General features: G+C 47.5%; 1 protein-coding gene across 1 annotated transcript; it reads left to right on the plus strand.

The window, feature by feature from the left end:
* The first annotated feature begins 16,710 nt into the window (after positions 1 to 16,710).
* LOC143186464 (uncharacterized) lies at positions 16,711 to 20,456 on the plus strand. Its single transcript, XM_076390139.1, has 5 exons — positions 16,711 to 18,495; positions 18,559 to 19,200; positions 19,248 to 19,818; positions 20,012 to 20,208; positions 20,256 to 20,456. Exons 1-5 carry the CDS (start codon positions 16,711 to 16,713, stop codon positions 20,454 to 20,456), a joined length of 3,396 nt encoding a protein of 1,131 aa, XP_076246254.1.
* Positions 20,457 to 21,204: the final 748 nt, after the last annotated feature.

Genomic DNA, 21,204 nt, shown 5'->3' on the forward strand with positions numbered 1-21,204 from the left:
GACATTTCAGGGCCGTAGAAGATACCTGAGGGACCCTGAGGCCGTCCCCGTCCCCTGGCCGCGCAGTTCCAGATTCAGGCGCAGTAAGGACACCGGATGTTACAAGGGCCCTCCACCCTCGGAGTTGAGGGACTTGTCGCTTCCGCGGTGGACCAAAGGGGCCGAAGAAGGAAATCACCACCAGACAGATGGTTCCGCGGCGCTGCCCTTCTACGGAGGCTCAAACGGACGGCGAGGGTGGAGGCGAGCCCGGAGATCGTCGCCCAGGCGGCCAAAGCCACAGAAAGTCCTGGGGGAGTCTCCACATTGGCGGACAAATGCAGAACGCCACCGGAGAGGAGCGGGGCCTCGCTCCTCACGTACGCGCCTGGGCCAGAGCGAGTACGCGGCGGGGCTGCAGCGCTTGCGCAGGGGAGGGACGTGCCGCGAATCGAGGGGGGTCACATGCGCGCGTGCCGGGTATCGTCACTCGTTGTCGAAACGGCGCAGAGAACGGCGAAATTAGGGTAAGCCACTTGATTACTTTGGTCGTATAATATTCTTGGGCACGGAGTGCCGGTAGTGCGAGGCGCGACTCGGGTTTTCCTCCAGGGCGTCTTCCTCCAGTGCCGCGATAACGCTATCGCGTCTGATTATCGAGCGAGTTCGACTAAATTTGTAACGGGCGAGTCCGCGTGTGCCGAAGCGTCGGACAGGTGTCTGTAACACCGACCACCAGTGGTCTTCCTTCACCGTGCCGTCTGCACGGTGCCGTAATTATAATAAACATCTGTGGGAGACAATTTGAGTTAGTTTTGTTATCGCCGTAGCCCGCTTTTCCTGCGTTTCCGGACCACGACCCGTCCTCTTCCGACGAGCTAGCCGAGGAAAGCCGCCGTGCCCGTTCTGCAAGTGTCGCGTAGTGTTACGAGATTTCACAAAATCGGTACGAAAGTACCTGGCGCCCATCCGGTTAATCGGTCCATTAGTACAGCGACTTGCAGGGCGGATACGGCGAAGTTATCAGGGCGTCCTGCCTCGAGCTCGTTGCAGCTCGACGCAAGAGGATCCCGCGGAAAGTATTCCGTAGGGAATAAAACAACCTGATAGTGCATAATAGTGTTAATCTTGATCCACGAATAACAGTATGGTAGCAGAACGTGGTTCAAATAGTGGATGGGAATAGATACTGTGACGAGTGTGATGTTAGGAAAGACACGTGGTTGAAAAACGAAGTGCGCCACAATGGAAGAAGGAACGATTTCCAGTAGACCCGTGTACTTGTTATCTGACAAAAATTATTACGTCTGGGCTTTGAAGATTCGTTCCATCCTAAAAGCGAAAAAGCTTTTTAAGGAGGTTGTAGAAGATGAAGAACCTCCGAGGACAAACGAACGAGATTCCGAAGCAGGTAAAGCACGTTTACGATGGGAAGTAAAGAATGACGAAGCTTTTGGAATAATTATAACTTCGTTGTCAGACGAACAAGCTGGACAATTTCTCGTAGAAGATAACGCAAAAAGGATTTGGAATGAGTTAAAAAATATGCACGAGGGAGATGTCCAAAATAAACGAATAGACACTAGCCTCGAATTAAAATGCATAAAGATGAACGATCAGGAATCGGTGCTGGATTATATCACTCGAGCAAGAAGCATTGCATCCAGGAGTGCCGCACTGGGATTTGTCATAAGCCACCATATAATCAGGGGTATACACCCCAAATTCGACAAGGTTGCAGCTGTGTTACGAACACAGAGAAACAGCAAAATTGAGGAAATTCGGCAAGCATTAGAAGAAGAAGAGAATCGGTTAGGCTGATCAAGTTCTAGACACGAACCTAACGTAGCCTTTTCTGAAAATGCATATAGAGCAACTCGTCAAATTAAAAAACAATCAAAGTACAGTGGCTGTTTCATATACGGAAAGACAAATCATAAAGCAAAGGATTGCTTTCACAATAAAGGGGCGAAACAAAATAAAAACTATGGGCAAATACGCAGATTCACAAACAAGGGAAATCATCGGAGGACCAAAGATGAATCCAGTTGCATGCTCATAGAATGTCAAGAGGAATACAGTTTACTAATAACAAGATCCAGAAGAGGAATCCACAACTGGGACAACGTCGAAGATAAGCAACAGTGGACACTCGACTCAGGTTCAACGTCACACATGTCATCGAGTATGGAAAATATGGTGAACATAGTGCAATACAAAGTGAATGTGAATCTGGCTGAGAGCAATAGAGCTGTAATGTCCGAGAGCAATAGAGCTGAATGACAGTGAAAACCAGTGAAGGTGTACGTAAACTGTGTCTTAGAGATGTACTATATATTCCATCGTTAAGATCTAACTTACTATCTGTCAGTCGATTGATCGATAAAGGCCACAAGGTCATATTTCACAATCAGAATGCTAGAATAATAAACAGAGATGGTATAACACTAGCAGAAGCGTATGAACAGGATGGAGTTTCCATAATGGAGGCTAGAATAACAGATAAGAGCGCAATAAATATTCAAGAAACTATTAGTATGGACAATAAGAGAGTAAGCGATCAGAATTCAGTAATAGAAATAGAGAAACCTAGGAATAAGTTAGAAGTTAAGGGCAACATATAAAAAATGTTATGGCATAGGAGATTAGGGCACGTTTGTGAGACACATTTAGATTTTATGAAGGATAAAGATTTAGTGAGAAACTTAGATTATAAAAAAGAGAGGTTAGGACAACGTGAAACATGTGTAATGAGCAAACTGTCTCAAAAACCGTATCACACGATAGAAGGGAAAGGAGTGAGAGAGGCACTGGAACTTGTGCATATGGATGTATGCGGGCCCATGAATGTAATGTCATTAGGGGGTAGTAGATATATTTATGTCATAATAGATGAATTTTCAAAATATGTATGCGTATATATGATGAAAAGAAAAGAGGAAACGTATGAATGCTTTGTGGATTTTGCGAATATAAGCGAAAACATGTTAAATAGGCGTATAAAAAGTGTAAGAAGTGACAATGGAGGTGAATTTGTGAATCGGAATTTTGAACAGTTTTTCAGAACAAAAGGCATCAAGCATGAGAAGACAGTACCATAGAACCCACCAAGTAATGGAGTTGCGGAGAGAACCAACAAGACAGTGATAGAAAAAGCTCGAGCAATGCTTTTGGAATCCGAGCTGCCAGAAGAATTTTGGGGTGAAGCCATAATGACTGCTACGTATTTAAAAAACATGACACCCACGAAAGAAAGAGGTTCAGTTACACCAGCAGAACTATGGAACAATAGAAAACCCGCCGTCTCATATCTCAAAGTGTTTGAATGTACTGTATACTATTTTACACCCAAGATAAATAAAAGTAAATTAAAACCTACTGCAAGAAAAGGTATATTTGTAGGATATTCAATAGAAAACAGATCATACATAGTTTACGATCCAATATTAAAGAAAATATTTGCCACAAGAAATGCGAAGTTTAACGAAAACGAGAAGGGGGTAAAGCTATTATTTGAAGGAAGCAAAAATACAAAACGGTTTAACAAGTATGATATAATAGAAGATGTAGAAAAAGATAGAAGAGAAGAAGAAGATGATGAAGAAAGAATAGAAGAAAATCAGCAAGAAATGGACACACAAGAACAAGACGAAACACCGAGCGAACAAAATATAAAACGAGGAAGAGGAAGACCGTAACGACAAGAACTAAATAATGAAAGGAAAGAGATATCTGTTGAGTTAGAAATAGAGGAGCCAGAAGGTGGACCAAGGAGATCCGAAAGAATAAGAAAGAAGAAAGAACAAATAAATACAGCTACTCAAGAAAAAGGACTACCAAGAAATTATAGGGAAGCAATTGAATCAGAAGACGCAGAGAAGTGGATGAATGCTATGAAAGAAGAGATTTAGTGGATGAGAGAAAGAAAAGTATGGAGATTAATACCACGAGAAAACCAAATCAAAACAATTAAGAGCAAATGGGTATATAATATAAAAATAAACCAAGATGCAAAATGTAAATATAAAGCAAGATTGGTTGCCGCAGGTTGGGAACAAAATTGAAAGAAAGAAGAAGCCTATGCTCCAGTCATTAAACTACAAACAGTGAGAACATTATTAGCATTATCCAGTATTTATGATTTGAAGATACGTCAATATGACGTGAAAGCAGCACACTTATATGGAGATATAAAGGAAGAAGTCTACATGGAACAACCTCCAGGCTTCAACAATGGAAGAAATGAAGTGTGCAAATTAGAAAAAGGAATTTACGGTCTACAACTATCAGGAAGATCATGGAATGAAAGACTAAACACAGTATTATAAGAATTAGGATTAGAACGTATAAAAGAGGACCCATGTGTGTATACTAAATACTATAAGGGGAAAAGAATTATCCTAGGAGTATACGTTGATGATTTACTAATTTTGGGAACTGATAATGAGTGCATTGAATTGTTAGTAAAAGAGATAGAACGCTATTTTACCTTAACAGAAACTCAAAAAGGGAATTTCTTAAATATAGAAATAAATGAAACTGAGAGAGGTATAGAGTTATCTCAGGAAAAGTATATAGATAACATATTAGACAAATTTAACCTATTAGAGTGTAACAGCGTAAAAACACCATTAGAGGTTCAGCAGGATTTAGATCAATATGAGGATTCACCAAAAGTAGATCAAACAAAGTATCAAGAAATGATAGGATCATTAATATACCTTAGCGTTGGCACTAGGCCAGACATTACACATGCAATAAGCAGATTCTCGCAATATAATAATCAACCGAGAAACATACATCTGGTAGCATTAAAAAGAATATTCAGATACTTAAAAGGAACGAAGGGGTATAAATTAGTATACAAGAACACAGATAGTGAGTTAACTGTTAGTACAGATGCTAGCTGGAATTCAACCAAAAACGCGAAGTCGTATGAAGGGTATACAGTTAAAATAGGAGGGAATTTAGTTTCATGGAGAAGCAAAAAACAAACGTTAGTAGCCCTATCCACGTGTGAAGCAGAATTAATGGCAATTTGCGAAGAAGTACAAGAGTTAAAATGGATGCAAGGATTGTTAAATAGCTTAGAAGTAGATATAGGAAATAAATTGCCGATAAACATAAAATCTGACAGCAAAGCAGCAATAGATTGGGTAAACAATCATAAAATTACAAATAGAACCAAGCATATAAATAGAAAGTATTATTTCGTGAAAGATGATGTACTAAACGGTAATGTCAAGCTAGTACATGTAAAGTCAGAAGTAATGGAGGCAGATATATTAACCAAACCCTTATGCGAAGCTAAGATAATTAGAAATGTAAGTGTCTTAGGAATACTATAAGATGAAAAGCTAAGAAAGTATTTTGCGACCAACGGGGGGAATTGTTAGACTATGGTCGCAGACCGGATCGGGTGTGATCGGGCGCGTTCGGAATGCGACGGAAACAGGTGACTAAGCGTTACGATGAGCGTTCCGAAGAGCGTTACGATGAGCGTTACGGGATGCGTGCCTTATAGCGTGACGGCATGGTCCAAATTGATTTTATAACTTATATTGTAATATTTCTGTTTACGATAAATATATTTTCTTATGTGCATAATAGTGTTAAACTTGATCCACGAACAACAAGAACGGCCATGCAACACCACCCACCGAATCAAGAAAGAGCTATCAATCTTTCAATCCTTCCGGTGTCCGGGCCTGGTGAGGTTTCCCGTGTTGAGTCAAATTAAGCCGCAGGCTCCACTCCTGGTGGCGCCCTTCCGTCAATTCCTTTAAGTTTCAGCTTTGCAATCACACTTCCCCCGAAACCCAAAAGCTTTGGTTTCCCGGAAGCTGCCCGCCGAGTTATCTGAGGAACTTCAGCGGATCGCTGGCTGGCATCGTTTATGGTTAGAACTAGGGCGGTATCTGATCGCCTTCGAACCTCTAACTTTCGTTCTTGATTAATGAAAACATTTTTGGCAAATGCTTTCACTTCTGTCCGTCTTGCGACGATCCAAGAATTTCACCTCTAACGTCGCAATACGAATGCCCCCATCTGTCCCTATTAATCATTACCTCGGGGTTCCGAAAACCAACAAAATAGAACCGAGGTCCTATTCCATTATTCCATGTACAGAGTATTCAGGCGAAAGTAACCTGCCTTGAGCACTCTAATTTGTTCAAAGTAAACGTACCGGCCCACCTCGACACTCAGTGAAGAGCACCGCGATGGGATATTAGTTGGATCGCCCCGAAAAGCAAAGCCCACCGGTAGGACGTACCACATAATGCCAGTTAAACACCGCGAGCGGTGTACCGGCACTGTGACACACAGATTCAACTACGAGCTTTTTAACCGCAATAACTTTAATATACGCTATTGGAGCTGGAATTATCGCGGCTGCTGGCACCAGACTTGCCCTCCAATGGATCCTCGTTAAAAGATTTAGAGTGTACTCATTCCGATTACGGGGCCTCAGATGAGTCCCGTATCGTTATTTTTCCTCACTACCTCCCCGTGCCGGGAGTGGGTAATTTGCGCGCCTGCTGCCTTCCTTGGATGTGGTAGCCGTTTCTCAGGCTTCCTCTTCGGAATCGATCCCTGATTCCCCGTTACCCGTTACAACCATGGTAGGCGCAGTACCTACCATCGACAGTTGATAAGGCAGATATTTGAAAGATGCGTCGCCAGTGCTAGAAGACCATGCGATCAGCACAAAGTTATTCAGAGTCACCAAAGCAAACGATGGACGTATGTACAACCCTATGTCACCGATTGGTTATGATCCAATAGAAGCGTTCCTTCCATCTCTGGTTGGAACTCCATTTTGCATGTATTAGCTCTAGAATTACCACAGTTATCCAAGTAAATGTGGGTACAATCTAAGGAACCATAACTCATTTAATGAGCCATTCGCGGTTTTACCTTAATAAGGCACGTACTGAGACATGCATGGCTTAATCTTTGAGACAAGCATATGACTACTGGCAGGATCAACCAGGGAGCGAGCTTCGTAAAGACTTCTCCTACTTCACCATCGTCGTCGGTTTCACTTTTGCAGATCACCGATTGACGACACTCTCTCTCTCTAGTTTCTAATTTTCGAGACAAGAATTATCACGCAGAGAAATTTCCATAAAACTATTCTGTCCGTCGTGATACTTGAGCTCCTTCGGCAACGGTCCAGTCTTTCACACACAATTCTTTTTCATATGAGAGTCAAGAATCACAGAACAGATCCTTCCACAAAAGTATTCGTGTGAACTTCCTCTCGGATCGAGACGCGCTTTCACAGAATTTGCATTTTCAAAGCCAAGCATTACAGTGATGACTTGCTCGCACGTCACTCCTTTCTCATCCTCTACTTTCAATCAGTTGGGATTGCACACCTCACACACAATTCAATTTTTCGTGTGCATAAATATCCCACAACACATGTTCAGAAACTCGTGACACGAACAGCAAACTCAATTTGATCCACAGTATTATTTTTTGCTTTTGAGTGTCACGTAAAGATTGTAACTTCGACAAAGAGTCTCGTTCGTTCATTTATTTGTTCGACAATTGAACTTCGAATGAACACCGAATGAACACCGAATGAACTTCGGTGTCGATAAGCACGTACACCGGACCCCCGCAGAAAACTCAACGGAGCGGTATACGCTCGCGCTGAGCATCCATCGTACAGGCACGTAAATCACTCGCGCTGGTCACTGACGACGAAGCGCGTATCAAGCACGCTGCGCAAAGTCGACAGAAGCGCGTAATAGTGGCATGTCGAAACATATCGAGATAGCGCGTTAGGCGTCATGCTGGGCATAGTGAGCTGGCGCGGAATGTTCGCGCTGGGCACATCGAAAATCTGTCACCTCTTGATATTTAGGCTTTCCATTCTCACGTAAGCCCATCGCCCGCCTTAAAGACGGAACGTTTCCAAATAACGAAGAATGCATGTGATTATATATTGAGCCATATGTCTAAGTATGAGGAATTAATTGTGAAATTGCACGCGAAAACTGAAAAGTTGACGGGCAAACTGCAAGAGCAGGAGAGTATGATGCAGAGTATGAATGAGCGTATGGTTTTGAATTATGCGAGTGTTGCTAGGAAAAATACGGATGTGAAAAGTGAGAACGTGATCCGAATGAATGAGAAGAGCCGTGTGAATGAAACGAGTTATGCTGTGATTGTGAAACCGATATCTGAGAGTGCGAATGTGTCCAGTGAGCAAGTGAAAGAAAAGGTGATTAACGAAGTGAGCAAGGTATTGAATGTGCGTGTAAAAGCGGTGAGAAATACGAGGAATACCGGTGTTGCGATAGAGACTGTGAGCGAGAAAGAGAGAAGTATGATTAGAGAGTGTGAAAAATTTAAGGAAATGGGATTGTGTGTAGAGCTGCCGCGAAAGATAGGACCGAAAGTGATTATGTATGATGTGCCGAATGAGATGCCTAGTGAGACGATAATGAATGAATTGTATGAGAAGAATTTGAAAGAATGCATGAGTGTGAGTGAGTTTAAAGAGCGCGTGAGGATAGTGAGTAGAAATGGGAAGAAAGATGCGAAAGAGAGTAATGTAATATTAGAAGTGAATGGAAATGCTAAGGTGTGATTGTTGAATGAAGGCAGAGTGTATGTAAAATGGCAGGCTTTCAAAGTTCGTAAGTTTAAGAATATGGTGTTTTAAGTGTTATGGGTATGGATATATGATGCGTGAATGTAAGAGTAAAGAGAGAGTATGTACAAAATGCGGTACGTGCGGACATGAAAAAAAAGCGTGTAAAAGTAAGAAAGATGAGTATGTGAACTGTAAGCACAATGGTAAGTCGTGTAATCATTCTGTTCTGAGCAGTGAGTGTCCCGAGTATGTGTGTGTGTTAGACCGAATGAGAATGCGTGTTAACCGTGACTGAGTGTCTGAAGATTTTGCAGCTGCACGGTCACAGAGCGAGTGCAATGATGAATGACCTTGAGGAACTTTTAATGGAATAAAGGATTAGTGTCGTGCTCCTGCAGGAAGTGCTCCTGGTGCTGTGAGGCCTGACAGCCCACATGAGTGTGTATGCGTGTGACAGTTTGATCAAGGCTGCAATTGTAGTGAATGATGATAATGTTGAGTCGATGTTGGTGAGTGAATGTACGAATGAGTATGGTGTATGTGTGGATCAAGGGTGTGTTCGGTGAAATGTATGTGGTGCCCGTGTACTGCCGGTACGGCTCGGCGTTTGAGCTACTTGCAGTACATGGACAGAATTCTTGAATTTTGTAATGGTGTGCCTGTGATGTTTGGACTGGATGCAAATGCTGAGAGTGCTCTGTGGCATAGTAAGATAGTTTCTAGAGGAATGGAGCGCGAGAGAAGGGGTGATGTGCTGGAAGAATATATAGTAAGATCTGGAATGACTGTGATGAATGAACCGAGTGAGTGGTATACGTTCAGTAATGTTAATGGTGTGACTGACATTGATCTGACATTGGGTTATGGATTGCGTGATGATTACGACTATGAATGTGAAGTGAAGAATGAATGGGGTGCGAGTGATCATAATGTGGTCTTAATACGTATGTGTTATGGAACTATGGACGAGTGAATGTACGAAAGAGATGACCAACCAGGTGCGTACATTGGGATGAGTACTGTAAAATTTTAAGGTTTGAAGCAGAGAACTATGGGTGGTAGAAATTTACTGATGTGAGTGTAGATGAGAAAGTGAAACTGTTAATGGAATGGGTGTGGAATGCGAATGATGTGACAATGAAAAGAGATGGCAAGAAGCGTGTGAATGGCGCGATATGGTGGACGAATGAACTGAAGAGTATGAAACCGAATGTCCGGAAGGAAAGGAGAAAGTATCAGCATGCGAGAAGAGATCAGGATGAACGTGAGGATGAGCAGCGAATGAAATTTAGGAATAGTATGAATGAGTACAAGCGTGCGATGAGACATGCGAAAGAGCGTGACTGGCATGAATTTGTGAGGGGGAAAGGGAATGATGAACCGTGGGCTGTGTATAGAGTGTTGTATATGATGTGTATATGTATAGTATATGATGTGTATAGAGTGTGTGTGCGGAAACGTAGGTTTGTGGAACTGAGTGGTTTGCAAATTGATGGTCGTGTGACTAAAACGTGGAGAGAGTGTGTGAATGGGCTACTGAATGTGTTCTTTCCCTCCGTGGATGGAACGAAAATGAGGAAACAATTGAGATGCGTGATCTGATTGGTATGAATGAGTTTGACTTCGATGAGATTTCGATAACATTGCATGCGAACAAGTCGAGCAAGGCACCCGGAATGGATGGGATTACTGCGGAAATGGTGAAGCGTGTGTGGTGTTCGATACCGGCGTGGATGAAAACTTTGTATGATGAATATCTGCGTGTGGGTTATTTTCCGAATGAATGAAAGAAGGCCGACGTGGTTCTGCTGCTGAAATCCACTGACAAAGTAAGGTCTGACCCGTCATCTTACAAACCCCATGTCTGCTGCCTACGTTTGGAAAAGTCTTAGAGAGAATTGTTGTGAATAGGTTAGAGTGCAAGACGAATGGAAAGATGAGTAAAAGTCAGTTTGGGTTTAGGAAGGGGAAGTCAACGGAGGATGCGTGGTACAAAATGAAAAAATATGTGAATGAATGCGAGGAAGAGTATGCGTTAGGTGTGTTTGTTGACTTTAAGGGACCATTTGACAACTTATTGTGGGGACGTATAGCATCACGACTGTGTATGGAAGAGCTATTTTAGTAATAGGAAAGTATGCATGGTAGGTAAGAATGAATGTGTAGCGATATAGTGTGTGGGGTTGCGCGCAGGGTTCTGTGTGCGGACCTGCTGTCTAGAATTTGATGATGGATGAATTGTTGAGTGAATTGGAATTAAGTGGGTGCCGTGTGATTGCGTATCGGATGATTTGTTAGTTGTTGTTGTGAGTAAAAGTAGGACTGTAATTGAAAAGCGTGCTACTGAATCTATGGAGTGTGTGATGCAATGGGGTAGAAGTGTGGGACTGTGTGTATGCTTCTGAAGGGTGTCTTGTCTGATAGAAGGAAAGTGACCGTATGCGTGAATGGTATGAGGGTTAAGTATGCGAAGTGTGTGAAATATCTGAGAATTAGCATGAGTGAGAGGTTTGGTATGAAGCCGCACCTGGTTTAAGTACAGAGAAAATTGATAAATACTGTGGGGTGTATGAGAAGAGTTACGCGAAAGGAATAGGGTTTGCGTAAAAGAGCTGTATGTGTGATATATAAGGGTTTGTGGGTTGCGTGTGCGTTATATGGTGCAAGTGCGTGGGATAATGTCTGTAACTATGAGTATGGTAGAAAACGATTGAATGCATGTCAGCGAATGGTGTTGTATGCGTGTCGGAATGTATGTCGGATGGTCTCCACGGAGGCCATGCAGGTCCTCCTGGTTGAGCCTCCGTGCGATCTGCTATGTGAGGAAAAGTGTGCACTGTACGGTGTGAAGAGAGGTGTACGGATGGATGGGTGTGATCTGATAACGGAGTGTGAAGTGCGAACGCTGGGTGAGGATGAATGTGCGAAATTGATTAATGAGAGGATGTATGCGAAATGGCAGAGTAGATGGAATGACAGTAAGAAAGGACGTGTGACGTATGAATTTATTAGGTATGTGACGTTTGCAGGAAAAGAAAAAGGGTTTTAGCCTGGACTGTATGCTAGCTTTCTTTTAACGGGACATGGTAGAATGAATGAATTTTTGTGTAAGCGTGGGCTGGCAGACACTGCGGTGTGTCTAACACTGTGCGTGTGGGGCCCAGTCGGAGGAATGGATGCATATTTTAGCGGAGTGTAGATTGTATGATGACATTAGGAATTTAGAACGCATAGGTGTAGTGTTGCGTGCGAATGGTGAAATTGATGTGAGTGCGGTGTTGACGAGTAAGGAGAAGTATGAATGCTTGTGTGAATTTGCGAGGCGTGTGGTTCAGTGCAGACGGGGGTAGTCGGGCGGGGCCGGAGCCGCCGCAGCGATGAGGGGGTTAGACGGGCGGTAGCGGAGCTGCCGCAGCGCAGGAGGCATTCCGAATCAACGGGTTCGGGGTCCTTTGGGTGTAACGACCTCACGCATCAGAGTTGGTCCACCCATACCGAGGTAAGCAAAACCCTCAATGGGGAGCGGGCGACCGCGAATGTCCGACCAGTGACAGAAACTGGTACCACGGGGGTTGGCGTGTCCGCGGGAGGACTGAGTCCCTCCCGTTCCAACCATGGGTTCAGATTCGTGGTGGCAGTGGTATACCCTACATCGCAGGGTAGAGGTACTGTGTACCTCGCCGGGTGAGCTGCGAGAATTCCAGCTCGGGTATCAGCCTGCTTAGCTGGTAGGGGTTTAGAAAGTCCCCGCCTCAACGTCGGGTGACCGACGGAGCTTGCAGTCCAAAATCGTATTGGTAGTTACGCGGTGAAGGGCTCCGTCGTGACGCGCTGATTGAGCATAACTCAATCTCGCACCTATGGGTGCCGTGTCCGTGGAACCGAGAGGTATGAATGGACACGTTAATAAGTCTTTGACGAAATGATGCCGCACATTCAAAAGCAGTCACGTAAAACACGTAACAGCACCATGTCGAGAGACCTTGTCCAACCTCTCGTTGCTGGACCCCATGGTTGATGTTGAGGGTTTCCCACTAGGCTACGGGCTTCCACACCATCTGGAAGACGGGAAAATCCCGTAGAAAAGGTGCAAGCGATACGCCGCTGGAAACCCGGCTATTGGTGTGTGCATTGTGTTCAGAGGTGTAAACCGAAGGCACTCAACAGGCTTCAACGCGGGCGTTATGCCTTTGTCCACTCAGGACTTGGGAGCCACGACAAACCGGAGTCCGATGTCTTACTGGCGATCACGAAGAGCAATACACTATCTGAGGTGATTTAGCCTCTCGTGACGCAAATCATTACGATCTCGAACCTCCACGCGGTTCCAGCAGTCGGCTTACCTCTCTTCGAAGAGCCAAGCAAATCGGATAGTAGCGAGGCGGCTCAAAGGGCCTTTGACTCAAGTGCCTAGTTCCATGCACTGTGTGGGCCCAGAAAAGGAACGGACTATGAACAGTGGAGTGCCTGTTATGAATCACCATCTCCCGCGTGTTTGCCGTGCGCAGCGACCCGTGTCATCGGAAAAGAGGATCCTGGGATTTGAAGGGGCCCTCTACTGCAGGTGAGACGTCCGCAACACGTACCATTGGCCTCCGATTCGACTAAACGGGCGGCTAGGCGAGACAAGTAGCTCTATGCATAGTGAATCGGCATGGAATGACCACACGTGCTTGCACGAGTGGGTTCTATCTGGGCGAAGAAGCGGGCTCTGGAGTCAGGGGAGACCTTGTCGGCCTTGGCTGCGCGGACTATATCCCCGGTGATGCTCTAAAGGTCGCTTCCCATTGCTGTAAGTTCGGGCCGCGAGGGCGTTCGCCGTCCACTTGAAAGTGTCAAGTCTACGAGCAGGAAGGTCTGAAATACCCAGCGAGCCTGCACCGTGATCTGCTTAATCACTAAACGAACCCGGCAGACCCAAAGCGACCAGTGCTTAAAAAGCGGTTATATATCGGGCATTTGGCTCGTTCGCGAGATTCGTAATTTGTTGGTATACGTGACCGACCGAAGGTTGCCTTCGGTTGGAGCATCCGTTGTCCTAGCAGCAAAACACGATCAGCTGTCGTATGACTTGTTTTTATCGTCAAAATTGAAGTTCAAACAAAGTAAGCGTTGTCGAGCAACGGTTTTGAACTCCAGGCTCCGATGTCCCCACTCGACATCGAGTAGTACATCGTACTACATTAGCACGAAATAAAAGATAATTTGTGAGCGCCGCGTAGTGGTAAAATTTAGCACGTTTCCCGCTTTGCGGAGACACACGCGGCTCTCGCCCCAGTCGTCTTACGACAGCCTAGCTTGCGACAGTCAGTGCGACCGATCGTCAAGCATCTCTCCGCTTAGCCAGTCTCAAGATTTCAAGTAGTTTGGCTACCAGACACTTTAAGTCTCACTCGCTTTCACAGCTGAAACGTTGTCTCCTGCGACAAGAAAGCTACTCTGCTCGATTCATACGTAGAATACGTACGAAAGAGCACCTGGTTTGTCTTAGGGGACAATTGAACGAGATTTGTACTCTTGGAATCGGGGCCTGCCCTGATTCTCTGAGTTTCGTCTTCGTCTCGGAGCAACAAAGGCCGCTGCCTCTTGGATCCCTGAGAGACGGGTTACAACAGAGAGAGCTGACGTACGTGCCTATCACCTCTGCGTTACTCGTGCTCTGCCACCCCGTTTAGAAGCAACCCCCGTGTGACGAATAGAAGCACACGGTGAGGTGAACGGAGTCGCGGAGCCTCTGGCCGTCCTCAGCCTCCAGGACCAGCAATTCGCTGGTTATAGCGTGTCCCTCTGCTCACGAATCCCTAAGTTATTTGGATTCGGACGAAGCGAACCTTGCTAAAAGGTGCAAGGCGAAGAGAAGAGGTTCCCCCCTTCTCTCAAGCCACTCGCTCATCGACTTCTTCTTCGCACCAGAAGAAGAGTCGATAATACAGTCCACTGCATTACCTTTGCGTTATAGGCAAGGTATTGCTATCCCCTCCACATAGGCTCGTGAGCGAAGCCTGGAGTCGGGAATCTTCGGTATAGCTAGACTTCCACTCTCGCTTACCGCCGCGGTTTCGCCGCTATCTCTCTTTTTCAGACGCCAACGTCGCTAAAGGGAGCACCGGCGTCACCACCAAGGGCCCTCCGATCCACCGCCGACCCCAGGAGCCGCCGAAGTCCGGAGCAGCACCCAGCCCCCAAAACGAGAAAGTTTCAATAAACGTCGTTTAAAAGCTCTTTTCAGGGCCGACAAAGATTAAACTTGTGTATTCGCTTCTTTCGTATACCCTCAATCTCACCTTATCCGGACCTCCGTTGGATCTCTTATTTTAAACGATTCCAACATAAGGTCCTTCGAGCCGGATTGAAAGGTTGAGAAAGGGTGAAAGAAACGTTCACTTCAGGTTGACCTTCGAGCAGTGTTTACCTCTCGAAGTATATCACCATGTCGAACCCCACAAAGGAGCAGTTGACTCTTCCTGCCCTGGAGGTTGAGATGGAGGATATTCAGTCACGAATTCGGGGAATGACCCGACTCGTGACTAATCTCAAGAAAAAGGGGCGAAATAATTACACCATCTCTCTCCTCAAGCAGAAGTTGGAGTATGTGACTGACGTTTGGAGGGACATCCAAGAGCGAGTTAAAGAGCTCAAAAAGGATGTTCCCGACAGCAAACGGAAGGCCTTACCCTTCTTCAGCGAGAGTACGATGGATGATGCAGAAGATGCGTTCCATGAAGCTCAGAATTTCCTGATGACGGAATTGGACAGCCTCATACAGGAAAAGGGATCGGCTGGATTCGGTAACCCCGGAAATACCGCGGGTGCCGGAGCAACCAACCAGCCTAGTACGCTTGAGCTTCCCAAGCAGAACTTGCCGAGATTTAGCGGAGATCCGCGAAAGTGGTGTCACTTTGCCGATCTGTTTACCGCAACCATAATCAAAGATCAACGGTTGTCAGACGCACAACGGTTGCAATATCTGAACGGCTGCTTGGAAGGAGAGGTACTCGCATCGATTGCCACGCTTGAAATTCCGGATCGTAATTTCAAGCCGGCGTGGGATACCCTGACCGAACAATTCGGAAACCCACGTCGTATGGTCCTTCAGCTTCTCGTAACCTTCACGAAGCTGAAGCCGATCAGGAAGGGCGATTTAGAAAGCCTGCAACAAGTCACCGTCGGCTGGAAATAGACGCTCGCCGCACTCCAGAAACTGGGACGCAAGGTAGAGCACTACAGCGACGTGTTGGTCATCCTGATCAAGTCAAAGTTGGACGAATCCCTAGAATGGGAGTGGGAGAGAACACAAAGGCTCAAGTCAGAAATCCCCTCATTTAATAAGATGTTGGATTTTCTCCGGGAGCAAGAGCACAGGCTGCACGTGCTGATCAACCCGCTACAGAAACAAGCGGTTGACCCCACGTCAAAACCTCGCATACGGCAACATAACGCCGTAGTGGAAAACTCTCCCAGTCCAACCTCGGAGTGTACATTCTGCGGACTGCCGCACGGAATTACAACGCGCAAGAAGTTCAAGCTGCTTACGCCTGAACTGCGCTTCCATTACATTAAAGCGAATCAGTCATGTATAAACTGTCTCGCTTCGACTCACACAGTCGCGCGTTGCCCTAAGAACGCAGTGTGTACAAAGTGCAGTAAGAAGCATCACACTATTCTGCACTTTGACGCACCACAAGTCGGCACAGGCAATCGTCGATCGACGAAAAAGCCACAGCAGGGCCAGCGGGAAGCGGGACGGAGTAACGTCCCCGCACGCGAGCCTGCGAACGTAAACACGAAGTCTCGTGCTTCTACATCAAGCGCCGACGTGACGTCGCACTGTAGTGCGACGGAGAGCGGAACACCAGCTGTGTTTCTGGCGACAGCAAATGTGCGAGTCACAGGAAAGGGAGGCACGACGCGCATCGCGCGTGCACTCATAGACCAGGGCTCGGAAGCCTCCTTCATTTCCGCGAACCTCGCAAATGATTTGCGACTCGCGAGAAGGAAAACCCCAGCCACGGTTACGGGCTTGGGGGGGCGGAAAAGCCCAGGATATAAAATACAGCGTGGACATCGAGTTCGGTTCGACACGTTGCACTGAGGAGGCGTTCCGGACCAGTGCATACGTGATGCCCCGAATCACCTCGTATGCCCCGCCGTTGGTTCATGTGCCGGAATACACCGCGTTACGTGAACTGACACTCGCGGATCCTAACCCCGCTTCAAACCGCCCAATAGAGGTGCTGATCGGAGCTGGGACATATGCGAGCATCATTCGACCAGGGCTTCGGCGATTCGGTAAGCGAGGGCCGATCGCGCAGGAAACAGCTTTAGGCTGGATACTGTCAGGCCCAGTCGACGCAGCCACCTCTTCCCCAAACTCCGTGCGGACGCTGCATTGCACCGTCCTCGAATCGCTCGATAAAGCGATACGAAGGTTTTGGGAGATAGAGGAGATTCCCTCGAAATTGGTGAATACCAAGGCAGAGGACGAATGCGAAGAATACTTCGCCAAAACCGTCACGCGACACGCGACGGGACGATTCATCGTTCGGTTGCCCTTCAACCACGAAAACCCGGACGAGCTGTTGGGAGAATCTCTTCCAATAGCTCTCTCTGCGTTGACCAGGTTAAGGAAAAAACTGGACCTGGATCCAACCCTCATGAAGGAATACAGTGAGTTTCTCACTGAATATGAGTCGTTGAGTCATATGACTCGCCTAGAGTTCCTCGACAAAACACGTCTCTACATTCCACATAGAGCGGTTGTTCGAACGGAAAGCACTACGACGAAGCTGCGCGTCGTGTTTAACGCTTCCAGTAAAACAGCGGGCGGACGCTCGCTGAACGACATCCTCCACGTAGGACCGAAACTACAGAACGATATCACCGCTGTATTAACGCGGTGGCGTCTGTATGAATACGTGCTAGTAGCAGACATCGAGAAAATGTTTCGACAAATTCTCGTCGCTGCAGAGGATCGTCGATTCCAATGCATCGTGTGGCGCACGCCAGAAACCGAACGAAATATAGCGTTCGAGTTAAAAACCGTGACCTACGGTACGGCGTGTGCCCCATATTTATCGATGCGAACCCTTCTCGAGCTGAAAAAACGGGACGGCGACCGCTTCCCGCTCGCCGCTCCTATCCTCGAGAAGGACGTCTATGTTGACGACGTGTTTATGGGAGCTCCGGACAAACTATTGTTGGAGCAAATCCGTAAACAAACGTGCGAGCTCTTACAGCAAGGTGGATTTAACCTTCGTAAGTGGGCTGGAAATTCGCCAGATTTATTAGGCAATATTCCACATAGCTCGCACTCCCACGCAGTCGACCTTGCTTTGTTTGTTAATTCCGAATTAAAGGTACTCGGTCTGCGATGGATTCCATCAGGAGATTTTTTCTACTTTAATCTGCAACGCTTCCAACCGTCTGCAATACCGATCACAAAGCGTACTTTGTTTTCGGAAATTGCAAAATTATACGACCCCCTCGGCTGGCTTTCGCCAGTCGTGATTCGCGCGAAAATTTTAATGCAGTCCCAATGGCTGGAGAAAATCCAGTGGGATGAGCAAGTTTCCGCAGAAACGCTCAAAATGTGGAACACATTTTGTGCGGATTGGAGCAGATTGAACCAGTGGAAACTTCCCCGATGGATCCGATATGGAGCCGACACGACTTCTGTGGAACTGCACGGATTTTGTGACGCATCGCTCGCAGCCTATTCGGCCGTCACTTATTTAAGAGTGACGACGATAGACAACGGTGTGTTTACATCGCTGTTAATGGCAAAAACGCGAGTGGCTCCAACAAAAACACAGTCGATCCCAGTTCTTGAATTGAACGGGGCCGTACTGCTAGCCGAGCTAATCTTGCACGTGAGAGACTCGCTTGCAATGAAAATAGATCGAGTAGTCTGTTGGACCGACTCAACGATCGCTCTAGCTTGACTGAAAAAACACCCATCGACCTGGAAGGTTACAGTGGCCAACGGAGTGTCAAAGATCCAAACGGCCCTCCCGAACGCGGAATGGCGTTACGTGCCGACCCGTTCGAACCCCGCGGATTTAAATTCGCGCGGGATCGACGCGGCAGAATTTCTGCAGTCGAACCTATGGACGTTTGGACCGACTTGGCTGAGCGAAGCGGAAGCGCAATGGCCCGCCATACCCGCTTCCGTGGAGACCGATGAAAGCAAGCGCTTAGCGCATGCACACGTAGCAACTCCGAAGCCGGAATGGGAGTTTCTGTTCCGATTTCAATCATGGAGAAAACTGTTACGCGTAATGGCGTACTGTCTTCGTTGGCGAAGACCGTCGCGCGTCAATCAAAGGTCAAACGCCGGTCAGGTAATCGAGGCGGCAGAACTGCGTAACGCAACTGAGCGCCTCGCACGCCATATACAGGCCTCGCATTTCGCAGAGGAATACCGATGCTTAAAAAATCATCGCAGTATCCCTGTGAAGTCTCCCTTGAAAAGTCTCAACCCGTTCCTCGACGATAAGGACGTCATACGAGTCGGTGGAAGACTGGAGAATGCGACGCTTGCATGGGAAACCAAGCACCCGATAATACTGCCTAAGCATTATGTTTTTATACTAATAATTAGGCAGTGCCACGTAGATACGTTGCATGGGGGCTTGCAGTTGACCTTGCACACTGTCAGGCAAAATTATTGGATCCTCGGTTGTCGAAATGCAGCGAAAACCGTGGTCAACAAATGCATGCGATGCGTAAGGTGGCGAGGCAACACGTCCGAGGCAAAACAGCTCACAAAGTGTACATCGCGGTGTTTGTTTGTTACGCTACGAGGGCTGTCCATATCGAACTCGTCCATGACTACACGACGAGCGCGTTCTTAGCCGCACTCGATCGGTTTGTTGCACGACGAGGAATCCCGTCCTGCATTTTCAGTGACAATGGAACCAATTTCGTCGGTGCCGATCGAGAATTACAACAGCACTGTCGTGCAGTATTTTCTGCAACGGACACGCATAATAAATGCGGTGCTATGGGCATTCAGTGGCGGTACAATCCACCCAGTGCCCCACACTTCGGTGGCATGCAGGAGGCCGGCGTGAAATCGGTGAAACACCATTTGAAACGCACGTTGGGCGAATTCACACCAACGGGAGAGGAAATGCAGACGTTGCTCTGCAAGATTGACGCGAGTCTTAACTCGCGACCGATTGCTCCCCTGAGTGACGACCCAGACGACTATACGTCTCTTACGCCCGGTCATTTCCTGACAGGTGGACCACTAAATGCGATTCCGCTGCAGTCCGTGGAAAATGAAAAACTCGCGATTGTCGCGTTGGAGAGCGATTCAGAAATTTCACGAGCAACTGTGGAGGCATTGGACGCGCGATTATCTCACGCACCTCCAAAATCGCTACAAGTGGCGCGCCACCCAACTGCAACTGCAACCAGGAGATCTGGTGCTAGTGCAGAATCCTCGTCTTCCCCCCAATCAGTGGGAGATGGGAAGAATTGAGGAGGTGTTCCCGGGGAAAGACGGAAATGTACGCGTGGCAAAAGTACGTACAGCAAAGTCAACTTACACACGCCCAATCACAAGGATGTGTAGGTTACCCGTGGATGAGCCCGCTACGACGACCGGCGCCGAGGTCGAGCGGGCAAAATAAACACTTAAAGAATTTTCGGAAAAAACCAGGGAGACACCAAGGTGAGACCGATTGTTCTAGAAGAAAATCGAACGATCGGGACCCCCTCTTCCTGGACCGTTAAGCCGCGTGGGAGGGGAGACGAAGTATTCCCGTCTCTATCTCTCCAAGGGAAAAAGCGCCCCCGCGAAATCGCGGGCGCCGCCGAAATCGGTTGGGAGCGTCGCGACGGCCGAATCAGTACTGATTAAACCATGGCGGACGAAACCACCGTAGCGAACCCGGAAAATCACGCCGGCCTGAACGCCGAAATTTCGGGTACGTTCAACCGCTGCATGAAACTTGGGGAACAGGCGCTGCAGGCCGACATTCCCCCAGACAACGCGGAGGAACCGGCGGGTCAGAAACAGCAGGAGTGGATCCTCCTAATCGGGGCCCAGGAGTCGCAGGCGCCGGGGGTCCAGGAGTTGCGGGCGTCGGTGGCCCAGGAGTTGCGGGTGCCGGGGCTCATCCCCCGCACGACCAGGCGGTACAGATGTACCGTCCCCGGAGGCCGCTACGTCCTCCGCTGGGACAAAGAGCAGCGACGTCGCTGCTCTGGAAGCCGGCGGTCGCGCCGAAGCCGACGACACCGAAGCCGACGACACCGAAGCCGACGACACCGAGGCCGACGACACCGAAGCCGACATCCCGAGACACCCCTGCTGGGGAAGGAACGCAGGGCAGGAGGCTCTCCAACCAACCGGGACCGAAGGTGCGGGAGGAAAGACGGCGCCGCACTCCCGCGTCGCCGAGGGCAAAACCAAAGCACCAGGCCACTGGTAGCGGCCGCCCCCGGCAACCACCAGGACCCACGGGGCCGACCTTGGAGGAGCTGACGCGGGCAGCAGTCGGCATCGCGGTGGAAACCTCGATACAATGCTGCGAGTGAGTTCACTTCAATTGAACTTCACTTGCAGCATCTCTCTCTTGCTCATTCGCGGAGAAAGCATCAGTCTT

The sequence above is a fragment of the Calliopsis andreniformis genome, unplaced genomic scaffold, assembly GCF_051401765.1.
Source record: "Calliopsis andreniformis isolate RMS-2024a unplaced genomic scaffold, iyCalAndr_principal scaffold0001, whole genome shotgun sequence".
NCBI lineage: Eukaryota > Metazoa > Arthropoda > Insecta > Hymenoptera > Andrenidae > Calliopsis > Calliopsis andreniformis.